The sequence below is a fragment of the Sinocyclocheilus rhinocerous genome, unplaced genomic scaffold, assembly GCF_001515625.1.
Source record: "Sinocyclocheilus rhinocerous isolate Xijiao unplaced genomic scaffold, SAMN03320098_v1.1 scaffold773, whole genome shotgun sequence".
NCBI lineage: Eukaryota > Metazoa > Chordata > Actinopteri > Cypriniformes > Cyprinidae > Sinocyclocheilus > Sinocyclocheilus rhinocerous.
In genome coordinates, this window is record NW_015642873.1 from 288837 (window position 1) to 310676 (window position 21840).

At 36.9% G+C, this 21840-nt stretch overlaps 2 protein-coding genes across 2 annotated transcripts in view; one reads left to right on the forward strand and one right to left on the reverse strand.

Moving 5' to 3' along the window:
* The window catches only part of LOC107756920 (uncharacterized), a 9191-nt gene extending 5296 nt beyond the window's left edge, over positions 1–3895 (reverse strand). Inside the window, exons 1-8 of the mRNA XM_016574249.1 lie at positions 3725–3895; positions 3644–3674; positions 3452–3557; positions 3253–3340; positions 2470–2699; positions 1681–1813; positions 1472–1583; positions 918–1157 (exon numbers count right to left, since the gene is read on the reverse strand). Of these exons, the coding sequence (XP_016429735.1) occupies positions 918–1157; positions 1472–1583; positions 1681–1813; positions 2470–2699; positions 3253–3340; positions 3452–3526 (878 nt within the window). The 5' untranslated portion in view covers positions 3527–3557; positions 3644–3674; positions 3725–3895. The remainder of the gene's footprint in view (positions 1–917; positions 1158–1471; positions 1584–1680; positions 1814–2469; positions 2700–3252; positions 3341–3451; positions 3558–3643; positions 3675–3724) is intronic.
* A 13862-nt stretch (positions 3896–17757) lies between these two features.
* The window catches only part of LOC107756918 (uncharacterized serine-rich protein C215.13-like), a 12483-nt gene continuing 8400 nt past the window's right edge, over positions 17758–21840 (forward strand). The window contains exons 1-3 of the mRNA XM_016574247.1: positions 17758–17854; positions 20094–20157; positions 20590–20880. Coding sequence (XP_016429733.1) covers positions 20094–20157; positions 20590–20880 — 355 coding nt within the window. The 5' untranslated portion in view covers positions 17758–17854. The remainder of the gene's footprint in view (positions 17855–20093; positions 20158–20589; positions 20881–21840) is intronic.

The window sequence follows — 21840 nt, forward strand, 5'->3', positions numbered from 1 at the left end:
ATTAATAACTCACCCTCAGGTCGTTCCAAACCCGTAAGACATTTGTTCATCTTCGGAACACAAATTAAGATATTTTTGATGAAATCTGAGAGCTACGAGAATAATTTTTGTGCGCAAAGAAAGCAATAATAACATAATTCTGCAGTTATTCTCCCCGAGTTACTGTCTTCTGCCATTTTGGAGAGTACCCCAGAACGTAATCAACGTAATGAGCGTTGTTTACGTTCAGCATGTGCACGCTTTCGCTGAACGTAATCAGCGTTGTTTACGTTCAGTAGACAGCGCGCGCATGCTGAACGTAAACAACGCTCCTTACGTTGATTACGTTCTGGGGTACTCTAATAAATAATAAATTATGTTATTATTGTTTTCTTTGCGCACAAAAAGTATTCTCATAGCTTCGTAAAATTACGGTTGAACCCCTGATGTCACATGGACTATTTTACCGATGTCCTTGCTACGTTTCTGTGCGTTGATCGTGGTAATATCCTTGCTGTCTATGGGAGGGTCAGAGAGCTGTCAGAATGCATCAAAAATATCTTAATTTGTGTTACGATGATGAACGAAGGTCTTACGGGTTTGGAACGATTTTTGGGTGAACTAACACTTTAATATGGGGAGACAATTTCATGAGGACGGTAAGGGATCTGGATAATGAATAGAGGGTCCAGCGGTCCAGAACCACTGTCTTAAAAGGCAAATATATTTCCAGGAAGGTTCGATATGCTAAATTTGGTAAAAATATTAAATATTTAAATAATAATCTATAAATAACCTTGAAATATTTAAAGATCCAATACCTACATTGCTGAAAAGATCAGTGATTTACTGTGGAGATTCTTATCTGGTCTTTTCATGAAGGTATACACAAATTTTCCCATCATCTGAATTGCTGAAGGCAAGAAAAATGATCATACCAGTAAAAGTAGCGCTGTCCTTCATAGGTGCCATCATGCTGTCCATTATCAGCCAACTCCAGTTCTACGCCAAGATGGTATTCGGGAGAGTTTTGTATGTTGCCCAGGTAGCGTAAGGTACCGGCGCTGATCCGTCCAGAGGGTAACATGATTCGGACCCTGTGCCCAATCTTCAAATCCATGGGGGAGTGAGGCACAAACACTCGATGAGGTCCCCCTCCACTCCTCCAAGACCTTACACTGAAGAAAGAGGTAATGCAAGCACAAGTATGGTGTTAGATTGGACATTAAGTTTAAGATTGGAATTTAAATTTAACACAAAATTTAACACTTTACTATATTCATATGCAAATAGAAATTATTATATGATTTATTCATTTTTAAACAACTCTCTGGAATATGTGCTTCTGATTGGTCAGTGCACTGCATTCCACAGTCAGATTTTTCTGTTTGTAACACAGTTCTCTGGAAAACTTTATTGTGACAGCACTTTCCAATGACAGGAGCAGGGCATGCATGAACATGTCCAGCTTAAAACACTATCAACGATATACCTGATGTTAGATGTGACAGAATTGGCTCTGGAGTCTGATGGGCAAAAGGTTTGACTGCCACCATCTCTAAGCAGTTCCACATCAGGTCCTTTTTGCTGGTGTCTGAGACCACCTGTGGAAAGTTGGACGAGATGATCTCATTTTTTCAAATATATTTAATTTAAATTATGCTCAGACAAGGCAGCCAGTCCACTAAAGGAAGCTCTTACTAGAACATTCATGCTCCTTCTCCTCAGGATTAAGTCCATTCTCCAAGCCAGACTCTAGAAAGACTTCATTTGCTTCTTCTAAATCAATGTCTCTGTACAGTGTTCCAGTCCTTACCAGAATCTCAGAGGTCAGCTGAAAAGATCACGCAATTAAAATACAAGTTAGAAAGGTTCCACTCAAATCATATCCGTTCCCGCACTGTAAAAAAGTGACTGTATTTATGAGTTAGTCATGAATCATTTGTTCAACCAATTTGATCAAAAACGCTAATCTATTCAGAAATTAAAGAAGTGACGGCCTTTATGATAGAGTCACTGAATCATTCACTCAACTGATTTGTTCAAAAACGCTAATGTACTCAGAAATGAAAGAAGTGACGACCTTTATGATAGAGTCACTGAATCATTCACTCAACTGATTTGTTCAAATACGCTAATTTATTCAGAAATGAAAGAAGTGACGGCCTTTATGATAGAGTCACTGAATGATTCATTCAACTGATTTGTTCAAAAATGCTTATTTATTCAGAAATGAAAGAAGTGACGGCCTTTATGATAGAGTCACTGAATCATTCACTCAACTGATTTGTTCAAAAACGCTAATTAATTCAGAAATGAAACAAGTGACTGTTTTTATGATAAAATCACTGAATCATTCACTCAACCAATTGTTCAAAAATGCTGATTCATTCAGAAATTAAACAAGTGTCCAGAAGAAGCAATAGTGTAACAGGTTCATTATAATGAATTAATGGGTTTCATTTTTGAAATATTATTAGACCCGCATACCTGGTCTCTTAGATTATGTTGTCTCTTTTGCAGCTCCACAAACCACATCTCCCATGATGGTCTCTGATTTGCAATCTCTATCTTCAGTTCTTGAATCTCCCCCTCAGCCTTTAGCAGTCTCTTGAACAGGCCACTTGTGCGTTCAGGCTGAACACAGTTTTCTGGTTTGACCTTCTTCTCTGAGTCTGCATTTACATCTGTCCTTGCCAGATGCTTGACATCCTGGACAGCTACAGATTTATAAAAACCTTTAGTATTAATACTTTGGCAAATGCTGATTCTGTTTTGATATGGATAATGGAGTACACTTAATAAGACAGCTCACCCAAAAATGAAAAATCTGTCGCTATTTACTCACTTATGTGTCATTCGAAACCCTTTTTTTTCTAATGTTGATATGAAAAATGTCTGAATGTTTTCAGTGGAGTCCAGTGGTCTTTGGAACCCTATTTACTTTCACTGTATTGACAAAAAGTTTTGCATGACATGAGGGTGTCTAATCAATGACAGATTGTCAATTTTTGGGTACATGTTCCCTTTAAATCGATAAAAACTCAGATATAAACTGTTTTGCTCTAGTTTAAAAGGCTTCTTATTTTGTAGATTTAAGCAAGTTGCAATGTGATATTGACAGACTATTTCTTATTTCACAAAACTAGCCTGCCATCTATTGGACAGGTACGAACATTACATTTACATTGCAATTGAAAGACAATCAGCAAATGTTGCTTCCTTTGCATAATAATTGATCGATTACTTTTTTTCTGTGATGTTAGGATTTACCTGGGGACAGTTTGGAGGGTAATTTATGGTCAGTGTCAGCTGCATGCTGTGTTAATGGTGCAGATTTTAGAGCACAATAATGGCTGACCTATAGTATAAATAAAGAACATTTGATTTGATTTATCAGTGATTTGTGTAGCGATACAGTAAAACTAGAATATATTGATAGAATGTATTAACATGAAGAGGACATAATTACCCAGAAAAACCTCCATGTGCACAACAGGCCCTTGAGAGTCCAGACAACTGCTGACCACAGTACATAAGTAGCCATTTTATGAAGATTTCACATGGTGCTCTATTGCCTGCAATATATAGGTGAAATACAACAGGCCATGCAGTTCTGTATATTAAATCTTTAAATTCTGATTGGTTTGGATTTAAGACTCACCACCACAGTGCCAACCGCTGTGGCTTTGAGAGAAAGAGGAATCTTTTCTTAAAAACATTGAAACAGGTAAATACCTTGACACAATGCCTGGTTGAATGCTTCAATAGCCGAATACAGATCCCTGTTGAACTTCAGTGGCTAGGAATTAACCTGTTGGTTTGTTTCGCTTCATTTGGTTATCCGATGGCATGTTCACAGACCAACCTGTTGCTACCAAGCCTGCTGCAGATGCATCGAGAGTCCAGAGACATAATCCTGTTTAATCTCATTAGTGACTGGGTCACATGCTCCTCTTGCGTCCCATCACATACTAATTCTGGTACCTGATCCTATTTTTCCCAAGTAGTGATCAGGGACTAAACACACTCAGATTCCTCTAAAACAAGCCCAATCTAGCAAGATGTTTGTATTTTAGAAAAAGAATTGCCACCATAAGCCCTCAAGTATCCAGTGTTCTAAAATGTCCTTTGCAACAAACTACACAATCATATTGATAATAGATGACTATTCAAAGATGAAATAGAATTCATTAAATAAAATAATCCGTTAACTATTTTTCACAATTATAAGATAAAATCCAGAATAGACTAAATATATTTGTCTATATTCTCATAGCCACATAAATTATTTAGATTTCAATGGACCTATGAGGTTCTCCTCAATCACATTAGCTATGAACATGTTCTACTAAAGGTTGACAACCACTTTAATGTGACATACAGACATTTTTTGAGTCTGGTTGACTTGTTTTTGGGGCAGGTGCTTCAGTCCTGCCACTAGATGGCAGAAGTATCCATTTCCTGATTTTAAACTAAAAATAGTAATGAGCTCAGATATTCACAAGATGTCCAATGTACTTCTTCTTTTTTTTTTCTTTTTTTTTTAAATGCTGTCTGCACCACAGTTTCCGTTAATAAACAAATACATGGGAATTATGGAATGATAATGGATGTATGGATTAAATATTTGGTGTTCTCAAAGACAAGTTGTTTGTGTTAAGCAGGACCTTTTTGGTAATAATAATAATAATAATATGTTGTAATTTAAGAAAATATTTAAATATCAGCATATTGCATACTTTTACAAATACACACTGATCAAGTTCAGACAATTAAACTTTACTGATTATAACTATTTAGAAATACCATATTTTGGTATTTTCCAAATTACTTTTGCTGTTGTTGTTGTTTTGTTTGTTTGTTTTTAGAGGGAAAAAAACTAAATTCACCAACTCCACTCATACAGGAAAATGAGAAAAATTTACTAGGCCATCCAAGATGTAGGCCTAGATGGCTTTGTTTCTTCATGGGAACAGATTTGGAGAAATGTAGCATTACATCACTTGCTCACCAATGGATCCTCTGCAGTGAATGGGTGCCATCAGAATATGGCAATAATTCAAAAACCTTTACCTCTGGTCCATAATAATCCATAATAACACTTACTTCTATGAAAAAGTCCATCCCTTGTTGTCCTCTCACATCAAAATCCACCCACATTCTTGTTTTGAAATATTTTGGCTTGTAAACAACTCTTCAAAAAAGGGTTTGAAGTTAAAAACGTCTTAAAGGGGTCATATGATGCTGCTAAAAAGAACATTATTTTGTGTATTTGGTGTAATGAAATGTGTTTATGCGGTTTAAAGTAAAAAAAAAACACATTATTTTCCACATACTGTACATTATTGTTTCTCCTCTATGCTCCGCCTTTTTGAAACGCGTCGATTTTTACAAAACGGCTTCACAAGCCATTAAATGATGGACTGGAGTGGTGTGGAATACTTGTGGATTATTGTGATGTTTTTATCAGCTGTTTGGACTCTCATTCTGACGGCACCCATTCACTGCAGAGGATCCATTGCTGAGCAAGTGATAGAATGCTACAGTTCTCCAAACCTGATTAAGAAAAAAAAAAAACTTATACATCTTGAGTGGCCTGAGGGTTTGTATATTTTCAGAAAATGTTCATTTTTGGGTGAACTATTTCTATAATACAGCCTGTATGTCTGTGCTATTGTTTTCCCACCAAAATTATGTCACTTCTTAATGTCACTTACCAAATCTTTTGACACGGTCAGTCAGAGAAGATTATTCCAGCAAAAGCCTATTGGAAAAGCGCCAGGTGAGATGAAAGCTGCCAAACGTTTTACCGACTGACAGTCATTTCCAAGGATGCAAACTACTCGCCTGCTAGTGATGTTCACATTTTGAATTGAAAATATGTCCGTTACAGTATGTGATTCCTAATGTAATTCATAGTCGTGACTATAAAAAAGTAAAGACAAAAAATTGCACAATGCATTTGAGAGTTTAATCAAATATTACAGAAGTCTAAAAGGATGGAAAATAATTTTAAGGAAAGAAAGAACCTAAATTCATTTTTAGTTTAAAATTATATTAAATATAATAAGACAAATAATAAATACATGATAATTCAGTACAGCATGCTCATATTTTCACATAAAAGGACTGGACATGTAATATAGGATGGCCTGATGATCCCACTCAGTTATGTTTCATTGACTTTTTCAGCGACTGATTGTTCTGTGTAAATAGTCGGCTGTATATTTTTGGATTGTCAGAAGTGGGATGGGTGGAAAATTGTGGCCTGGTGTAAACAGCAGTTTAATGTTACCATAAAAACACAGCCTCTTTAACAGAAACACTGGAGAGTGTTTATCTGTCTTAAAGGCACAGTTCACCCTAAAATGAAAATTCTGTCACCATGTTCCTAATTTTATGGCGTTTCAAACCCACATGATTTTCCTACATTTGTGGAGCACAAAATATGCATTTTTGAAGAATATCCTGGCCACTCTTTTCCATAAAATGAAAATGAATGTGTCTGTCAAGCTCCAAGATTATCAGTAAAGAACTGCATATTTTTAGTCTGTCAGACATGTGCACTTAAAGGGTTAGTTCAGCCAAAAATGAAAATTAGCCCATAAATTACTCACCCTCAAGTCATCCTAGGTGTATATGACTTTCTTCTTTCAGACGAATCCAGTCAGAGTTATTAAAAAATATTAAAAATTGTCTTTGATCTTTCAAGCTGTTTAATGCCACTCAGCGGGTGTTGCATGCATCAGTCCAAAAGAAGTTAAATAAAAAGCAAATCCATCCATAAAAAAAGAGTGTCTCACACGGCTCCGGGGGGTGAACAAAGGCCTTCTGTAGCGAATCGATGCGACACAGAAAAATATCCATATTCAAAACGTAATAATCACTTTAATGTAGCTTGCGCTCACTGTTGTAAACGGAAGCAGTTCCGGGCGGTTGACGTATGAGGTCAGCATTGCGCATGCGCCGCTCAGAAGTGATGCATGCGGAAACGCAGCGGAGAGATCAAAACAAAACAACGGTCACCTAATTAGAAGTACAAAACGAGGATTTGTAAAGAAGAATGTCGGAGGATTTTGATATAAGCCGAGAGGAGACTGGTTTTCCTTTGCTAAAGTAAGGAAACTTTGCTTCCTTTGCGCCTGTTAACAAACGTTGGTTTTCACGAGACTCACCGGCGCATGCGTAACGCTGACCTCAAACATCATGCTCCCGGACCTGCTTCTGTGTACAACAGTGAGCGCAAGCTAGATTAAAGTGATTATTACGTTTTGAATATGGATATTTTTCTTACAAAAATGCATCGATTCGCTACAGGTGGCCTTTTTCACCCCCCGGAGCTGTGTGAGACACTTTTTTTATGGATGGGCACTTTTTATTTAACTTCTTTTGGACTGAAGCAATGCAACACCCGCTGAGTACAACGATAGAGCTTGAAAGATCAAAGACAATTTTTAATATAACTCCAACTGGATTCGTCTGAAAGAAGAAAGTCATATACACCTAGGATGACTTGAGGGTGAGTCATTTATGGGCTAATTTTCATTTTTGGGTGAACTAACCCTTTAACCTAAAAATAGTCACATCTAAATTAACTGGTTTTAGTCAAGTCAGAAATATTAAGCTATATAACATGACTGAATCAACCCAAATAATCTTCTTTAGGTTGTCCTTCAATATTTCACCTTTTCAGTTCCACAAAGTAAATTAGTTTGAATTCTTCAAAATCTGGCCTGTAAATCGCTGTGCATTCATAACGTATCTGATATTAAAGTGCTGTTAGCTGTTGAGCAGCGTCTGGACTCTCAGGGGTTTCATTAGCACGCTTTCCGAGCACCTGTCCACTGGGACACAACAGGCCATACAGCCTTCTGAATTCAGATGCAAGCATCTTAATGAGAGATCATATCGGGTCACATCCCCTCATTCACTTCAGTTATGAATTACCTGCATTGTTATAAATGACAGGACATTTTCATTCATTTCATTCAAAGCTGTTTCCCTGTCTGCCAGTAAAATATGTCAGTAGTGGCTGTACCATGGTATCAGATACTGTAAGTTTCACATTATTTGATATGGTAACGCCCTACCATATTTATGTACTACAGTATTTGCATACTTCAAGAGTATTTATTCAGTTTTATGGCACTACAATGTTAAAAATATAAAATTTGGAATAAAAGAAATATTGGTAGCTTAAGAATCTATTTTTAACTAATGTCATCTTTAACTGATTTAGTCTTGATAACTGAAAGACACAAAAAAAAAAAAAAAATTGTACTTTTTTGTTACTTTTTAGCATGTATTGTATTCTTATGCCATTAAGTTAATAATATGTTTATTGTTATATAATTAGGAAATCTATTTCTGTAGCTCAAACATGGCACTGAAAAAAAATGGTGTACAAACAGTTTTCACTTAGAAATACCTAGTACATTTCACTATTAATTACAAATAATGGGCAAGTAACATTGAAATAAACATTACATGACAAGTAGAAAGACTGAAATTGTATTTTCTTGTAAAACCCCCTCCAATAATCTTTTCTTTATTTACAACTTTAAAAACGTTTTTTACAGTGCAATTAATATTGAATGCAATGTACATACAGTAAGGCGCTTTATGTTAAATGAAAATATAAATAAATGTATAAAGTTATTATACATTTGCATTCGTTGTTGATATATTTATTTAATGAGCAATGTAATGAATAAAGTTAGATGGAAAATTATTTGCCTGTGTCTTCGACATGACCATATCATTTGATTATAGTTTACTCCAGTTCAACAGCATGCATTTGTCCCAAACTGAAGTGCAGTAATTATGAAAATGAGACATGCAATGCAAACATGACTCCTGGTTGCTAATGGAAATGCAAAGCCACATATTTGAGAGCAAAATTTAGCAGATGACAGAAGTGTACTATTTCTTCCTGCTTACTACGAATGGAGGGTTCCCTCCTCTTGGAACAATTGTTTCTTCTTTTGATCTTTAATATTTAATAAAGTGCATGACAAAATAATATTTATTTGGGAGGAATCCAGAATGACTTTTTAAATGTTGATGTTTAATATTCTTTATCAATTTTTGGACAATTGGGTCCCACATTATCAGTTTGAAATCTAAATGACATAGAGAAATGCATAAATTGTGCCATATTTTCTGTGCTGCTTAATATGTATATGTACAAAAATATTAATTGAGTTGAACTGAATAATGTTTTCCTCTAGTCAAGGAGAAAAGAGGCACAAATTAATACACTTCATTTGATGCCATGATGCCTGCAATCAATTAATCACAGTAAAGTAATCACTACATTCTTCAAGCAAGTCAGTATAATAGAGTTCTGATAAAGAGATCTTTTAAATGCTTATTATAATTTTTAAGAGGGATAACATCTGTTTTATCCTGTGACTGGCACTATATATTAAAAAATATGCATGTCAACTTATAAGGGAAAAAATCTGCAATGCCTTAAAAAACTGTAATGAATTTAACTAAAAACCAACAAGAAAAACACATTTAATAATGCATAATAAAGCACATGTATAATCCTGTTTAATCTGGTTTAATATTAAGAATATTTTAGTGTAATTAGGTTTCTCCCTAAGAAATTTGACCTTCGCTTCACACTTTGTCAACAAGAAAAATGTCCTGCTTTTGAATGCAAAACTCAGACTCTAAGTAATATAAATAAGACTCTTATTTGTTGAGCAACTTGCACTGTTTACCCGGAAGCATCTGGCATACTGCACCCAGAGCTATCATTTGGAGAAAAAAATGAATAATTAATGGCCAGTCTTTAGCCAAATAATTTACATGGTTTTATAGATGCATGATATACACAGGATACAGTGATACATTTGCGTGGACATAAAACTCATTGCAACTGTCTATAAGGAATTTACTTTTAACTAAAAAGGAAACACTTTTAAGCATAAAAACGATCACTAAAACAAGTATAATGACAGATGTCATTGCTCCAGTAAAGTACTTTGTTAGATCTGAAGAAAAATGGTGTTTTGTTTACAATAGAAGTGAAACAGTAGTATACGACCCTGGAGACAATTCATTTGTATTGGGTCTCGTCTATGGTCTCCTCTACACATCTGCTTCCCCTTCTGTGGTTAAGCATCATTGTGCTCAATGGAAGAGGAATTGCATGAACTGATGGATCTTGTAGCCTAACTGAATGCAAATAATGAAAGCCTGCGTCAAGAAAACAACAGTTGTGTTGCCAGGTCCCAGTGCAGCACCTTCAAGCAGCTCCACAACACCATCTGTTACACCTGAAGCAGTTGGTGCCCCTCTGACTGAATGATTTGTTTGTTATTTTGTGCCAAGGAAAGGAAGCTGCCCAAAGATTAACCTCAAGGTTCTGAGCTGGGTGAGCTGAGGGAAGTTTTTGCAGGGAATGTGATGGCAACATGCCTCCTATCATCTTCCTCTATTTCAGTTCCACTTTCAGCTGGGAACAGGCATCTCATCCAAACCGCAGATCAGACAACTAGTCTTTATCAGGCTGCAAAGCCAATATATGTTGGCTCAGGTGTGGTTCTGTATTTTGGTTAATATCTCCTGAATGTCTCCTTGTCATCGTGATTGGTGGAGTTCAAAAGCCTTGCTTGTGAGACACAGCTATGTTGTGTCTTCTTTTACAAAAAGCTATCCTTTAACTCAGGGGTGTCCAAACCTGTTCCTGGAGGGCCACTGTCCTGCAGAGTTTAACCCCAACCCTAATTAAACACACCTGAACCAAAGTAATTAAGGTCTTCAGACTCACTAGAAACTTCCAGGCAAATGTGTTGGAGCTGACTGAAGCTAAACTCTGGCCCTCCAGGAGCAGGATTGGACACCCCTGCTTTAGCTCAAATCCTAAATATCACACCTGAGTAAGCTAGTCAAGGTCTTCAGGATAACTATAAACTTGGGTTGTGTGTTGGGGCAGGTTGGGGCTAAACCCTGTAGGACATCGTCTCTCCAGGAGCAGGACTGGACACCCCTGGGTAATATGGAGATGATGTCAAGCTTTTTGGTTGGTTGTCAAAGACAGTCTTGGTGGGTTATGTGCTTAAGTCCCAATAGTGTCTTGGGGTTTGAGGACCATGAGACCATAGGGTGTCCCATTTGTCGTTTTAGCTTTCAGAAAGGTGCTTGTGAGTGTGCCCTTTGTGGCCGCTATGCTCCCTTGATGTGCACTTCAGCAGACTTCTTCCCAACAGTCAAAGGCCATTTGGGACAGGGCCAACGTGCCTCTTTCCTGAAGACCTTGTTTAGCTGGTTAAGGTATTTTTAGTTAGGGTTAAAACTTAAAGCTAAACTCTGCTGGAAGAAATCCCTCCAGGAGTAGGATTGGACACCCCTGCCCAAGACCAACAAGTCCATTTATAGCACCATGGAGACCATGGACCATTGACCATGATTTATAGATTGAACACAAATGCATGGTGTTTACTGACAAGAACCCCTGAACAGTGTTATCCATCACTTATTTTTAGGGCTGCCCCCTAATAGTCGACTAACCGTTAGTCGACCAGAAGAGGCTTGGTCGGCCAAAATTTTATTCGTCGCTTAGTCGCAGAAAGAATAATGAATAAATAAAAATCCACATTGGCGAAGTCATGCAGATCGTTAACAGCTGGTCTATGTGGTAGTACATCGGGCAGGACATCCAAACGCTCGCCTATCATTCATCGACCTCAAATATGACTTATCATCTGAAATATGTTTGTAGCAGCAACTTTACATGGCCGCTCATTCTGATGTTAATCTAGAAATATGTGCTCAGTTCAAGTGTCTGTGCGGAGTGTGGAAGCTGAACAGAAATGTGCTCCACTCACTGCTGGACAGATGGAGGCGTCGGTGCGCTCACGTGCTCTTAAAATACTTCCTCATTTTTGCTCATACAGATAAGGGTAATACATCTTTCAAATCTGTAAAGACTCTATGTTTATTTGTGTGCACTCACAATAACAACAAAACATAGCGCTTTTGTAAAATAATGAAAGCATACAGGATGAGCTTTCAGCCTTCACAGACTGTGAACTTGAGCACGAAACTTCGAAACTCTGTGTATATTTGTCTTACAGACATAAAAAAAATATATCTATAGTGAAATGTCTACTTTCAAATAAACCAATTCAAATGGAAAACAAATATTCTCAGATTATGTAATCCGTAACATGCGTAACAGTGACGGCGACTTCATCTCTTAAAGGGGTCATATGATGCGATTTCAATTTTTCCTTTCTCTTTGGAATGTTACAAGCTCTTGGTGCATAAAGAAGATCTGTAAAGTTGCAAAGACTAAAGTCTCAAATCCAAAGAGATACTCTTTATAAAAGTTAAGAGTCAACCACGCCTACCTAAAACGGCTCATTCTAACACGCCCCCACATGTCTACGTCACAATGTGAGAAGATTTCCATAACGCCGCCCAAATGTTTACGCAAAGAAGGAAGGCGTAACTTTGATTCTCGCTGTAGTATTGTTGTTGCCATGTGTTTCGTTGTGAAAGCGAAACTAGTTTTTTTGGCCTTCCAAAAGAGGACGATATCCGTTTCGTCATGCCTAGAGCTGATCCGTGCTGGTCGCTGAGGAAATACATAAACTTGTGGAAAATAATGTGTTTTTTGAACCTTAAACCGCATAAACACATTTCATTACACCAAATACACAAAATAATGTTCTTTTTAGCAACATCATATGACCCCTTTAAACCGAAAACAAATAAGCACTAGTTTATCAATAAATTATTAAAATGTTAATGCAGCCTCCTTACTGTTTTTCCCTGACACATTCATAATCATTACTTCTGCTGGTGTGCTATGGCAAGCTTTATGAATGCGCTTGACCGCTTATTAGGCTATGAAGGCAATTAAAGGCACATAATTATTATTTAAATGGTTTATTAATAAACGTGCGATTAGTCAACTAATACTTAAAATGAATGACTACTAGTCGACCAGACAAATCTTTAGTCAAGGGTAGCCCTACTTATTTTGAAACCAGGTAAAGGAGTGATAAGAATGCAGATACCCCTTTATGCAGGGCTGGCCATCGAAATCAACTTTCCTGGAGAGCTTATACAGCCTTCGAGTGCACCTGGAAAACTTGCACCTCCGAGTCTGCATTATTACAACATGTCATCAGGGCCGTAGCTGGTGGGGAGAAAGTGGTGACAATTATAGGGGTCCACGGCTGTTGGGGGGCCCCTGGCAATTTTAACGGGCTGCCCAGGGCCAGTGTGAAAACATTTTAAAGCATTCAAGTGCAAGAAGACGTGAAAGTACTTAATTCAGTACTAGCATACTGTGCTCTGTGTGCATACAGATAGCCACGTCTCACAGTCTGCGACCACAGAATCTCTTTTGTGTCTTATTGCGCATGAACGAACAAATACATTTAAAAAATGGTCAAAATCCCCATCTTGGTGAGTATCCTCGAAAACTGTTGGTTATGTCATAAGTAAACATAAACAGTTGATAAAGATAAAGATATGTGTTTCATTATATTGGATCCATGCATTCTGTCTTAAAGTGACTGTGCCTAATTTACTAGCTGCTGTCCAAGAATCATTCACTACTCTTGAATAACTTGAATTTTATAGCTGTAACAAGGATTAATCTATATTTAATTTATACAGTGAACACTATGCAATGCTGTTTTACATTTGTTGATTAAATTTCTGTACTTGAACGCCACCAAACTTGAAAAAAGCATTATTTAATTTGTATCTTTGTTCATTTTATTTATTTGTGCTAGCCTGTTTACACTATTTCAAATAGGACCCACAGGTACAACCTGCTGAACCTGCACCCCGAATACCTCAGCTACGGCCCTGCATGTTGTGCATTCAAGTCGAAAACATAACAGTTGTAGCCTAAAAAAATAGATCTGCTGTACTGCAGAGTTCAGCTCCAACCCCATAAACACACCTGAACCATTTAATCAAGGACTTCAGGGTTATTTCAAAATAATTTACAGGTGTGATGAAGCAGGAAGTCTGCAGGAAGAGTTCTATAGAGCCCCTGGTCTATATTATAGATAAGTGTCCCTGCCATGGTCACATTGACATGCTCCTCCTAACAACACAACTTGTGTATCATCTAAAACAGTGGTTCCCCCACTACAAGCATTAAAATCTGTCTAAATCTCCTATGACAACTTGCAGTGTTATCATCGAGGCTGAGAAAAGAACACAACTCTGCAGACAACAGGTAAATGCCGTTATCACTGTTTTTAACTCTGAAGTAGGAGCTAATTTAGTTCCCCCAAATGGAGTTCATAGAACTAAATACATTCCTAGTTCCTGCGGTGCGAACACGCCAAAAACTGGGAACTTCCGCCAATAGTTCTAGGAACTATGAAAAGGTTCCTCTGGTGCGAAAGCCCCTGTTGTAGTAGCAAGTTTAGGGGTTCTCAACTCTGGCCCTCGATGTCCACTTTCCTGAAGAGTTTAGCTCCAACCTTGATCAAACTCACCTGCCAGTAACTTTCTAGTAATCCTGAAGACCTTGATTAGCTTAAGGTATGTTTGATTATGGTTGGAGCTAATGTGTCCTTTAAGTAGAGTCAGAAATAACAATTATGAGTTCCAAGCAATTAAATACACCTGAATCAGGCATTCAAGGTCTTCAGGACTTCTACTAGAACCTTTCAGGCAGGTGTGTTTGAGCAGGTTGGAGCTAAACTCTGCAGAATGTTGGCCCTCAGGTGCAGGATTGGACACCACTGATATATATATAAAGTGTTGCCATTGTTTTGTCCATTTATTCTGTCCCTGATGTGAGCTCCCAAGGAGAAAATGGACAAGGTCCTTGTGGTTTGAGGTCCCTGATGTCTCCACTCAGATCAGAGTTGGAGCTTTAGATCATCTTCAATCCAACATCTTTGCAGCTTTTTAATGACGTTTCGTAATACCACAACCATCTGTCTGGCAACGGCAGGTGCAAAAGCTACTGAATCTATAGGTATCTTTTGATACCATGCCAATCCTTATCAAGGGACAGACAAGTCTGCATGTGTTTTAATGTTTGGCCAAGAGCAAGGATTAGAATCAACGCTTCAATCAACAAAAATTTATTTTCATTTTTGTGCAGAATGTAATAGAAATGGGAACAGAATCCTTTTCATTTAATTTCATGAAAACTTTTCTACTTCCCATTGCCTGAATCTTTTTAAAGATGTCAGGTCAAGTCACCTTTATTTATATAGTGCTTTTTACAATACAGATTGTGTCAAAGCAGCTTTACAGTATTAAACCGGAAAATAGAGTGCCGATAATGCAAGAGGACAATAGGAAACACTCAATTTCCCAGTTAAAGTCAGTTCATCATCGATTCATATGTACAGCATAATCAAATAATCAAAAGCCTAATAACCATCAGACTTCAAAATAATCTTCAAACTGTTTTGAACTGTGCAGCTAACATTCAGATTTGTCTTGACAAAGTTTCAGTTTCTATTTGTTTTGATTTTGTAATTTAATAGTCGAACACCAGCTTTGCATATAGACTATGCCAACCAGTAAAATTTGTTTTAGCAACTTGAATATATTGTTTTCATGGACCTTGAATCATACAGGACATCTAGTGCTAAAACTTGACTCTCTTTCCATTCACCATCCCTTGTGCTTTCAAAGAAACATTTGATCAGTGATACTGGACCAGACCTGCATTTCAGTTTCAGCATAAGTACTGGCAAAGTTAACCCTCTCTATTTCCAATCATCCATACCCTTAAAACACAGTACAGTGTAGCATGGGTTAAAAAAAATTAAGTGTAGAAGAGTGTATAAACTCTGAAAGATATTATAGTATTAGGAAGTCCCAGAAATCCATGTTTGTCATCTGAGCACCCACAATCCTTCGGTGTGTCAGAGCTGGTGCTCTGCATTTTTGTGATACACACCACTACAAAGGGGTAATTGTTGTGGGAAAGTCTTGATTTCACCGGCTGAAATCACCTTCAAAGTCCATCTTACAGCAGTGTGACTTGCCACAGTTTCTACTTCTCTCAACTTGCCCTAAATAGGATCTCCAGACCTTTTCAAGCATGCAGTGAGTTTATGTTCATTCTGAACAAAGAGCTGTCAACTGTAAATGTACAGAACAGATGAGATGGACCTGAATTCACGAGAGTAGAATTCTTTGTTTTGAAATTTTCTGTGAATGGCCATTTGTGAGTCGCATTGCTAAAGCTGGAAGTATCTGCCATGGAGTTTCTTGTAGTATTGTGAAAAGTTTGGATATTGTAGGTACATTTAAGGGCCTTTCGCACCGCTTTAGTTCCAGAACTAAATGTACAGTACTAAAGTACTGGGATTATTTTGCGTGAACTATTTCCCAGTACCATTTAAAGGGTTGCATTCGCACCGACAGTGTGTACTAGGAAGTGATGTAAGCCGGTCGACAGCGACGTCATTTGTGCGTGGCGTTCAACAACAGAAACAAAGAACAACAACATTAACAACAGGAGGATGGAAGACGCTGTGATCGGAGCTGTGTTTTTGTTGTGTCTCGCGGGTTTCACAATAATGGACATGGAAAGTCGACGTATACGTAAAGCGATTGAAAGAACGGAAAGGAGGACTAAGAATCTCCAACGACAACTGGCAGTGCTACATTTGCTACAAGTGCCTGCACTTCAGCGTCCGTCCATCTATCGCTGTTCTCCATACCTGCGAAATAAGTTGACACAATGTTTACAGTATGTTTACACGGCGTTTTAAATCATGGCGGGTGAGGGCGTTTTCATACGCGTTTGGCCAATCAATGTCTACTTACGTCACGATTAGTACCAGTTGTGCTGGTTAGACCCTGCTCCGGAGTAGGAGCTAATTTGGTTCTCGAAAAAGGCAGTCCGGTACTAAAATCGCACCCAGTTCCGGCGGTGCGAAAACGCCAAAAAGTGGGTAGTTCCACAATTAGTCCTGGTACTATGAAAAGGTTCCCGTGGTGCGAAAGGCCCTATTCATGACAATGATTGTACTAAAAGTTTTCCTTTGCATTCTTGAAAAGTTTCACGTACAGACTACAATATTGTCAAAATGGTCCCAGTTCACACGGATACGCAAAAGCGACTACAAACAGGCCAGTAGTTGGCGATGTCACTTTGTAAAATATCAATTTATTTCATACTTTCCATGGTTCTAATTTTGTTTCCATGCTTGAGTTCATGATATTTGATTGTGGTGCCTGTAGTCAAAGAAGTAATATTTAGTTCCAGGGAACTATAGCTGTATCAGCTAATTTTCATTTTTTGTGATTTGACTATTTCATTCAAATCAATTTCATTTGAACTGGTTTTGTATCCTGCTTGCACTGTTATAGCAATAGATGTTCTTTCAACCAACTTCCTGCATCCTGTGATGCTTAATAAAGGAGTTCTCATGCGAGTCGTTTTTCATGTCAACACTTTTTTTAATTAAATGTTAGTTTTATTTTATATTATTTATTTACATATCTTTTATTATTATTATTATTATTATTATTACAATGCTAATAAATCAATCTAAGTGTGATTTTACATTTTTGGTTTTACACTTTTTATTTTATTTTATTTATTTATTTATTTTTTGTCAAGCAGTTTAACTTCTCATAAACATAACTCATAATATCAATAGAGAGTTGAATGCATCATTTCAATAAGACACACCCCATCATTCTAGTTTAAGCACACAATCAGCAGACCAATCCCATCAGAGTTCCCACTAATTAGGAAACCTTCCCTCTGATGTCACCACACTGGAGGAGCAAATAGCAACAGAGAGAGGGAGAGAGGAAGGGATAGAGGATCATATAGACACTCTTAACTTCATCCACATCTGTTACAACTCCAGTCCAATCTGTGCTTCCCCACTGATCGGCGAAGGTAAACAACATTTCCCAATATGCCGTATTAAGATGTTGTAAGTGTATAAACAGACTTTTGGGTCCAGCTGTGGGCTATAGGTGTAGCTAGATTGATTTTTGCAAGAGATGCTGTTGCGTGGAGAGGGTTGCCATGTTTTCAAACAGGTGATACCGAGAGTCTAGAAAAGACCCGAGATGCTGCATATGACAGATGCTAAATATTACATGTGTGTATTTAGTGGAAAAATACTGTTATTTACATTTTTACATTTACATTTAGTCATTTAGCAGACGCTTTTATCCAAAGCGACTTACAAATGAGGACAATAAAAGAAGTCAAAACTAACAAAAGAGCAACAATATATAAGTGCAAATGACAAGTCTCGGTTAGCCTAACGCAGTACACGTAGCAAGGTGTATATATATATGTTATAAATGTCTTTTGAGATTTCTTGCTTTGTGCACGAGAATGGGAATGAGATCTATGCATCTTTTATTTCTCAGTTATAAAAAAAAAAATTTAATGTTATGTTAAATAAAAAAGGTTAGTACGTAATGCCTAGTAGATCAAATCATTGGTAAATACAGGACATCATCAACAGTATATTATATATCTGATGTTTATTTTTTGAAAATTTTCACATTTAGTTACTTGCAGTTTCTTTGCAATTATTTGTGAAATTTACTAGCAATTTAGCAGACGCTTTTATCCAAAGCGACTTACAAATGAGGACAATAAAAGCAGTCAAAACTAACAAAAGAGCAACAATATATAAGTGCAAATGACAAGTCTCGGTTAGCCTAACGCAGTACACGTAGCAAGGTGTATATATATATATGTTATAAATGTCTTTTGAGATTTCTTGCTTTGTGCACGAGAATGGGAATGAGATATATGCATCTTTTATTTATCAGTTATATAAAAAAAAAATTAAATGTTATGTTAAATAAAAAAGGTTAGTACGTAATGCCTAGTAGATCAAATCATTGGTAAATACAGGACATCATCAACAGTATATTATATATCTGATGTTTATTTTTTGAAAATTTTCACATTTAGTTACTTGCAGTTTCTTTGCAATTATTTGTGAAATTTACTAGCAATTTCTCAGTGACAATTGTAAATGCTTCACTTTTTTTTTTTTTCAGTGCATCTCATCTTTTATCCAAAGCAACTTACAAGAACAATTCAAGAGCCAGTAATATTTGTAATATACAATGCCAGGTCTTTTAGACAACTAGATTGATAAGCAAGCTAGAGAAGACGAGAAATGCAAACAGATGGTCCAAGTCATCTGAAAACATGATTGTATTACTATGGAATAGAAAGAGAAAGAGTCATAATTTGGGTGAACCAATGTTCTCATACAAGACATGGTTTCCAGGGTAGTTTCCTGACAGTGTTGATCACCGCCTCATGGGGAAAGGGGTAACAAGCCGTGCTTTGCCAGGTGTTTTAGACAACTAGATTGATAAGCAAGCTAGAGAAGACGAGAAATACAAACAGATGGTCCAAATCATCTGAAAACATGATTGTATTACTATGGAATAGAAAGAGAAAGAGTCATAATTTGGGTGAACCAATGTTCTCATACAAGACATGGTTTCCAGGGTAGTTTCCTGACAGTGTTGATCACCGCCTCATGGGGAAAGGGGTAACAAGCCGTGCTTTGCACGTACGCCCGTGGGATTCACAGAGAACAAACAAGTTGTTAATTGTGTGTGGGCAAGCGGCCTCGTAGCAAGGGAACTTTTGTATCTATGAACCGGTGTGTCTGCCAGAGAAATTTAAATGAAGATTGCGATTTCTGTGATGTAACGTTGATAGCCACACTGAGATGCCGGCTGTTTCAAATTCAAATACATGCGGCGGTGGAAACCGAATCAATGTGGCTCTGTTTCAGCCACACAATTGACATCTATTCGAAGAAATCGTCTCCGATGACATGCTCCACTGCAGATCAAAGCAGAATATCATGCTCAGAGGTCACGAGAGGTTAGGCATGTTCTGCAATGCCAATTATGGCAGGTCAGGTTTGCATAGCTCTCGGTGAAAATTTGTCTCCAATGTCATGGATGCAAACCACCATCAGAGAATAATTCACAGGCAAAGGGATTTAATTTCTGATACTGATACATGCCTTGCTTTATGTTGTTGTTGGTCCCTTTAAACATGTCAAATCAGCAATCAAGCTCACCATTAACATTAATAAACATCAATGTTCTTGCTGTTTTTCGTCATTATTTCATGCTTTCAGATGGCGTTGGGAGAAATATGTTGCACTATCGATATAAGCAAGACTCGGAGGTCTTCGAAAACAGGTTTGTCATTGTACCTTTTCATGGAATGGTGTGTAAATCAATATTTGGTGGCATCTCAATAAACTGTTTTTTTTTTTTCCAAGTCAAAAATGTATTTAACATCACCAAACCAATATATATACATTAATTTATACCAACAAAACCAATATTTACGGGTAGAAATAGCTCTTTATGGTAACAATTGCAGGTTACAACCTTTAACAGTGTGAAGCAGAGGGAACTTGTGTGTAAATTTCACGTAAAAAAAAAAAACATCTGCATGTAAAGAAATTAATTAAAATTTTTATTTGAAATTCTTTCTGCTCGTGCTTCTTGTGTGCATGTTTTTCCATGCATTTCTCAACTGGCCAAGTTACATTTAACCACATGCAAATACAGTAAATGCCCTAGTTGTCACAGACTTTTGCTGTCCTTTATCTCTCATTCCCACAGGCTTCCTGTTTTTTCTTTTATTGCAAATGAGTCTGCTCTCTAAAGTATGGACATCTTCCACAACGGCTATTCCAGAAAACACTCTGACAACAGATGCGACATCATCTACAATGTCAGAACCTGTAAGCCTAACTCAATCTGCGGCTCCAGTAAGCATGTCCTCCTCCATTTCTACTGACCAGATGGCCACATCAGGCTCTTCAGTGACAGGAGCTTCATCCGCCTCTATACAGAACACTGCTTCTAACAGTGCTACTGTCGTCTCAACAGGTGTTACTAGTATGGAGACAGGTATTCTTTCTTTCTGTATGCCTATCTATATCTTTCTTGTGTGGTTGTGGTGTTTAATATGTAGTTTCCATTTACATAGTTATTTATTTAATCATAACAATACACATTAATACACAAAAACAATGAAGAATAGAATAGAATAGAATAGTTATTGTCACTGTTTTAAAAATAACAAAAGATGTTGAGCAGCACATGAGGATTGGCAGAATAGAAGTAGAATAGACATACATATATATATATATATATACACTACCGTTCAAAAGTTTGGGATCAGAACGATTTTTAATGTTTTTACAGGAGTTTCTTCTGCTCATCAAGACGGCATTTATTTGATCAGGAAAAAAATGTAATATTGTGAAATATTATTACGATGTAAAATAAAGTTATTCTATTTTAATACACATTAAAATGTAATTTATTTCTGTGATCAAAGCTGAATTTTCAGCATCATTACTCCAGTCTTCAGTGTCACGATCCTTCAGAAATCATTCTAATATGCTGATTTATTATCAGTGCTGGAAACTGTTGTGATTAATATTTTTTTGGAACCTGTGATGCTTTTTTTCAGGATTCTTTGATGAATAAAAAGTTAAAAAGAAGTGCATTTATTTAAAATAGAAATCTATTTACACTACCGTTCAAAAGTTTGGGGTCAGTAAATTTTTTTTTTTTTTTTTTTGAAATAAATTAAACTTTTATTCAGCAAGGATGGGTTACATTGATAAGAAGTGATAGCAAAGATTTATATTTTGAATAAATCCTGTTCTTTTTAACTTTTTATTCATCAAAGAATCCTGAAAAAATATCGCAGTTTGCAAAAAAATATTGTGCAGCACAACATTGATAATTCTAATAATAAATCAGCATATTAGAATGATTTCTGAAGATCATGTGACACTGAAGACTGGAGTAATGATGCTGAAAATTCAGCTTTGATCACAGAAATAAATTATATTTTAA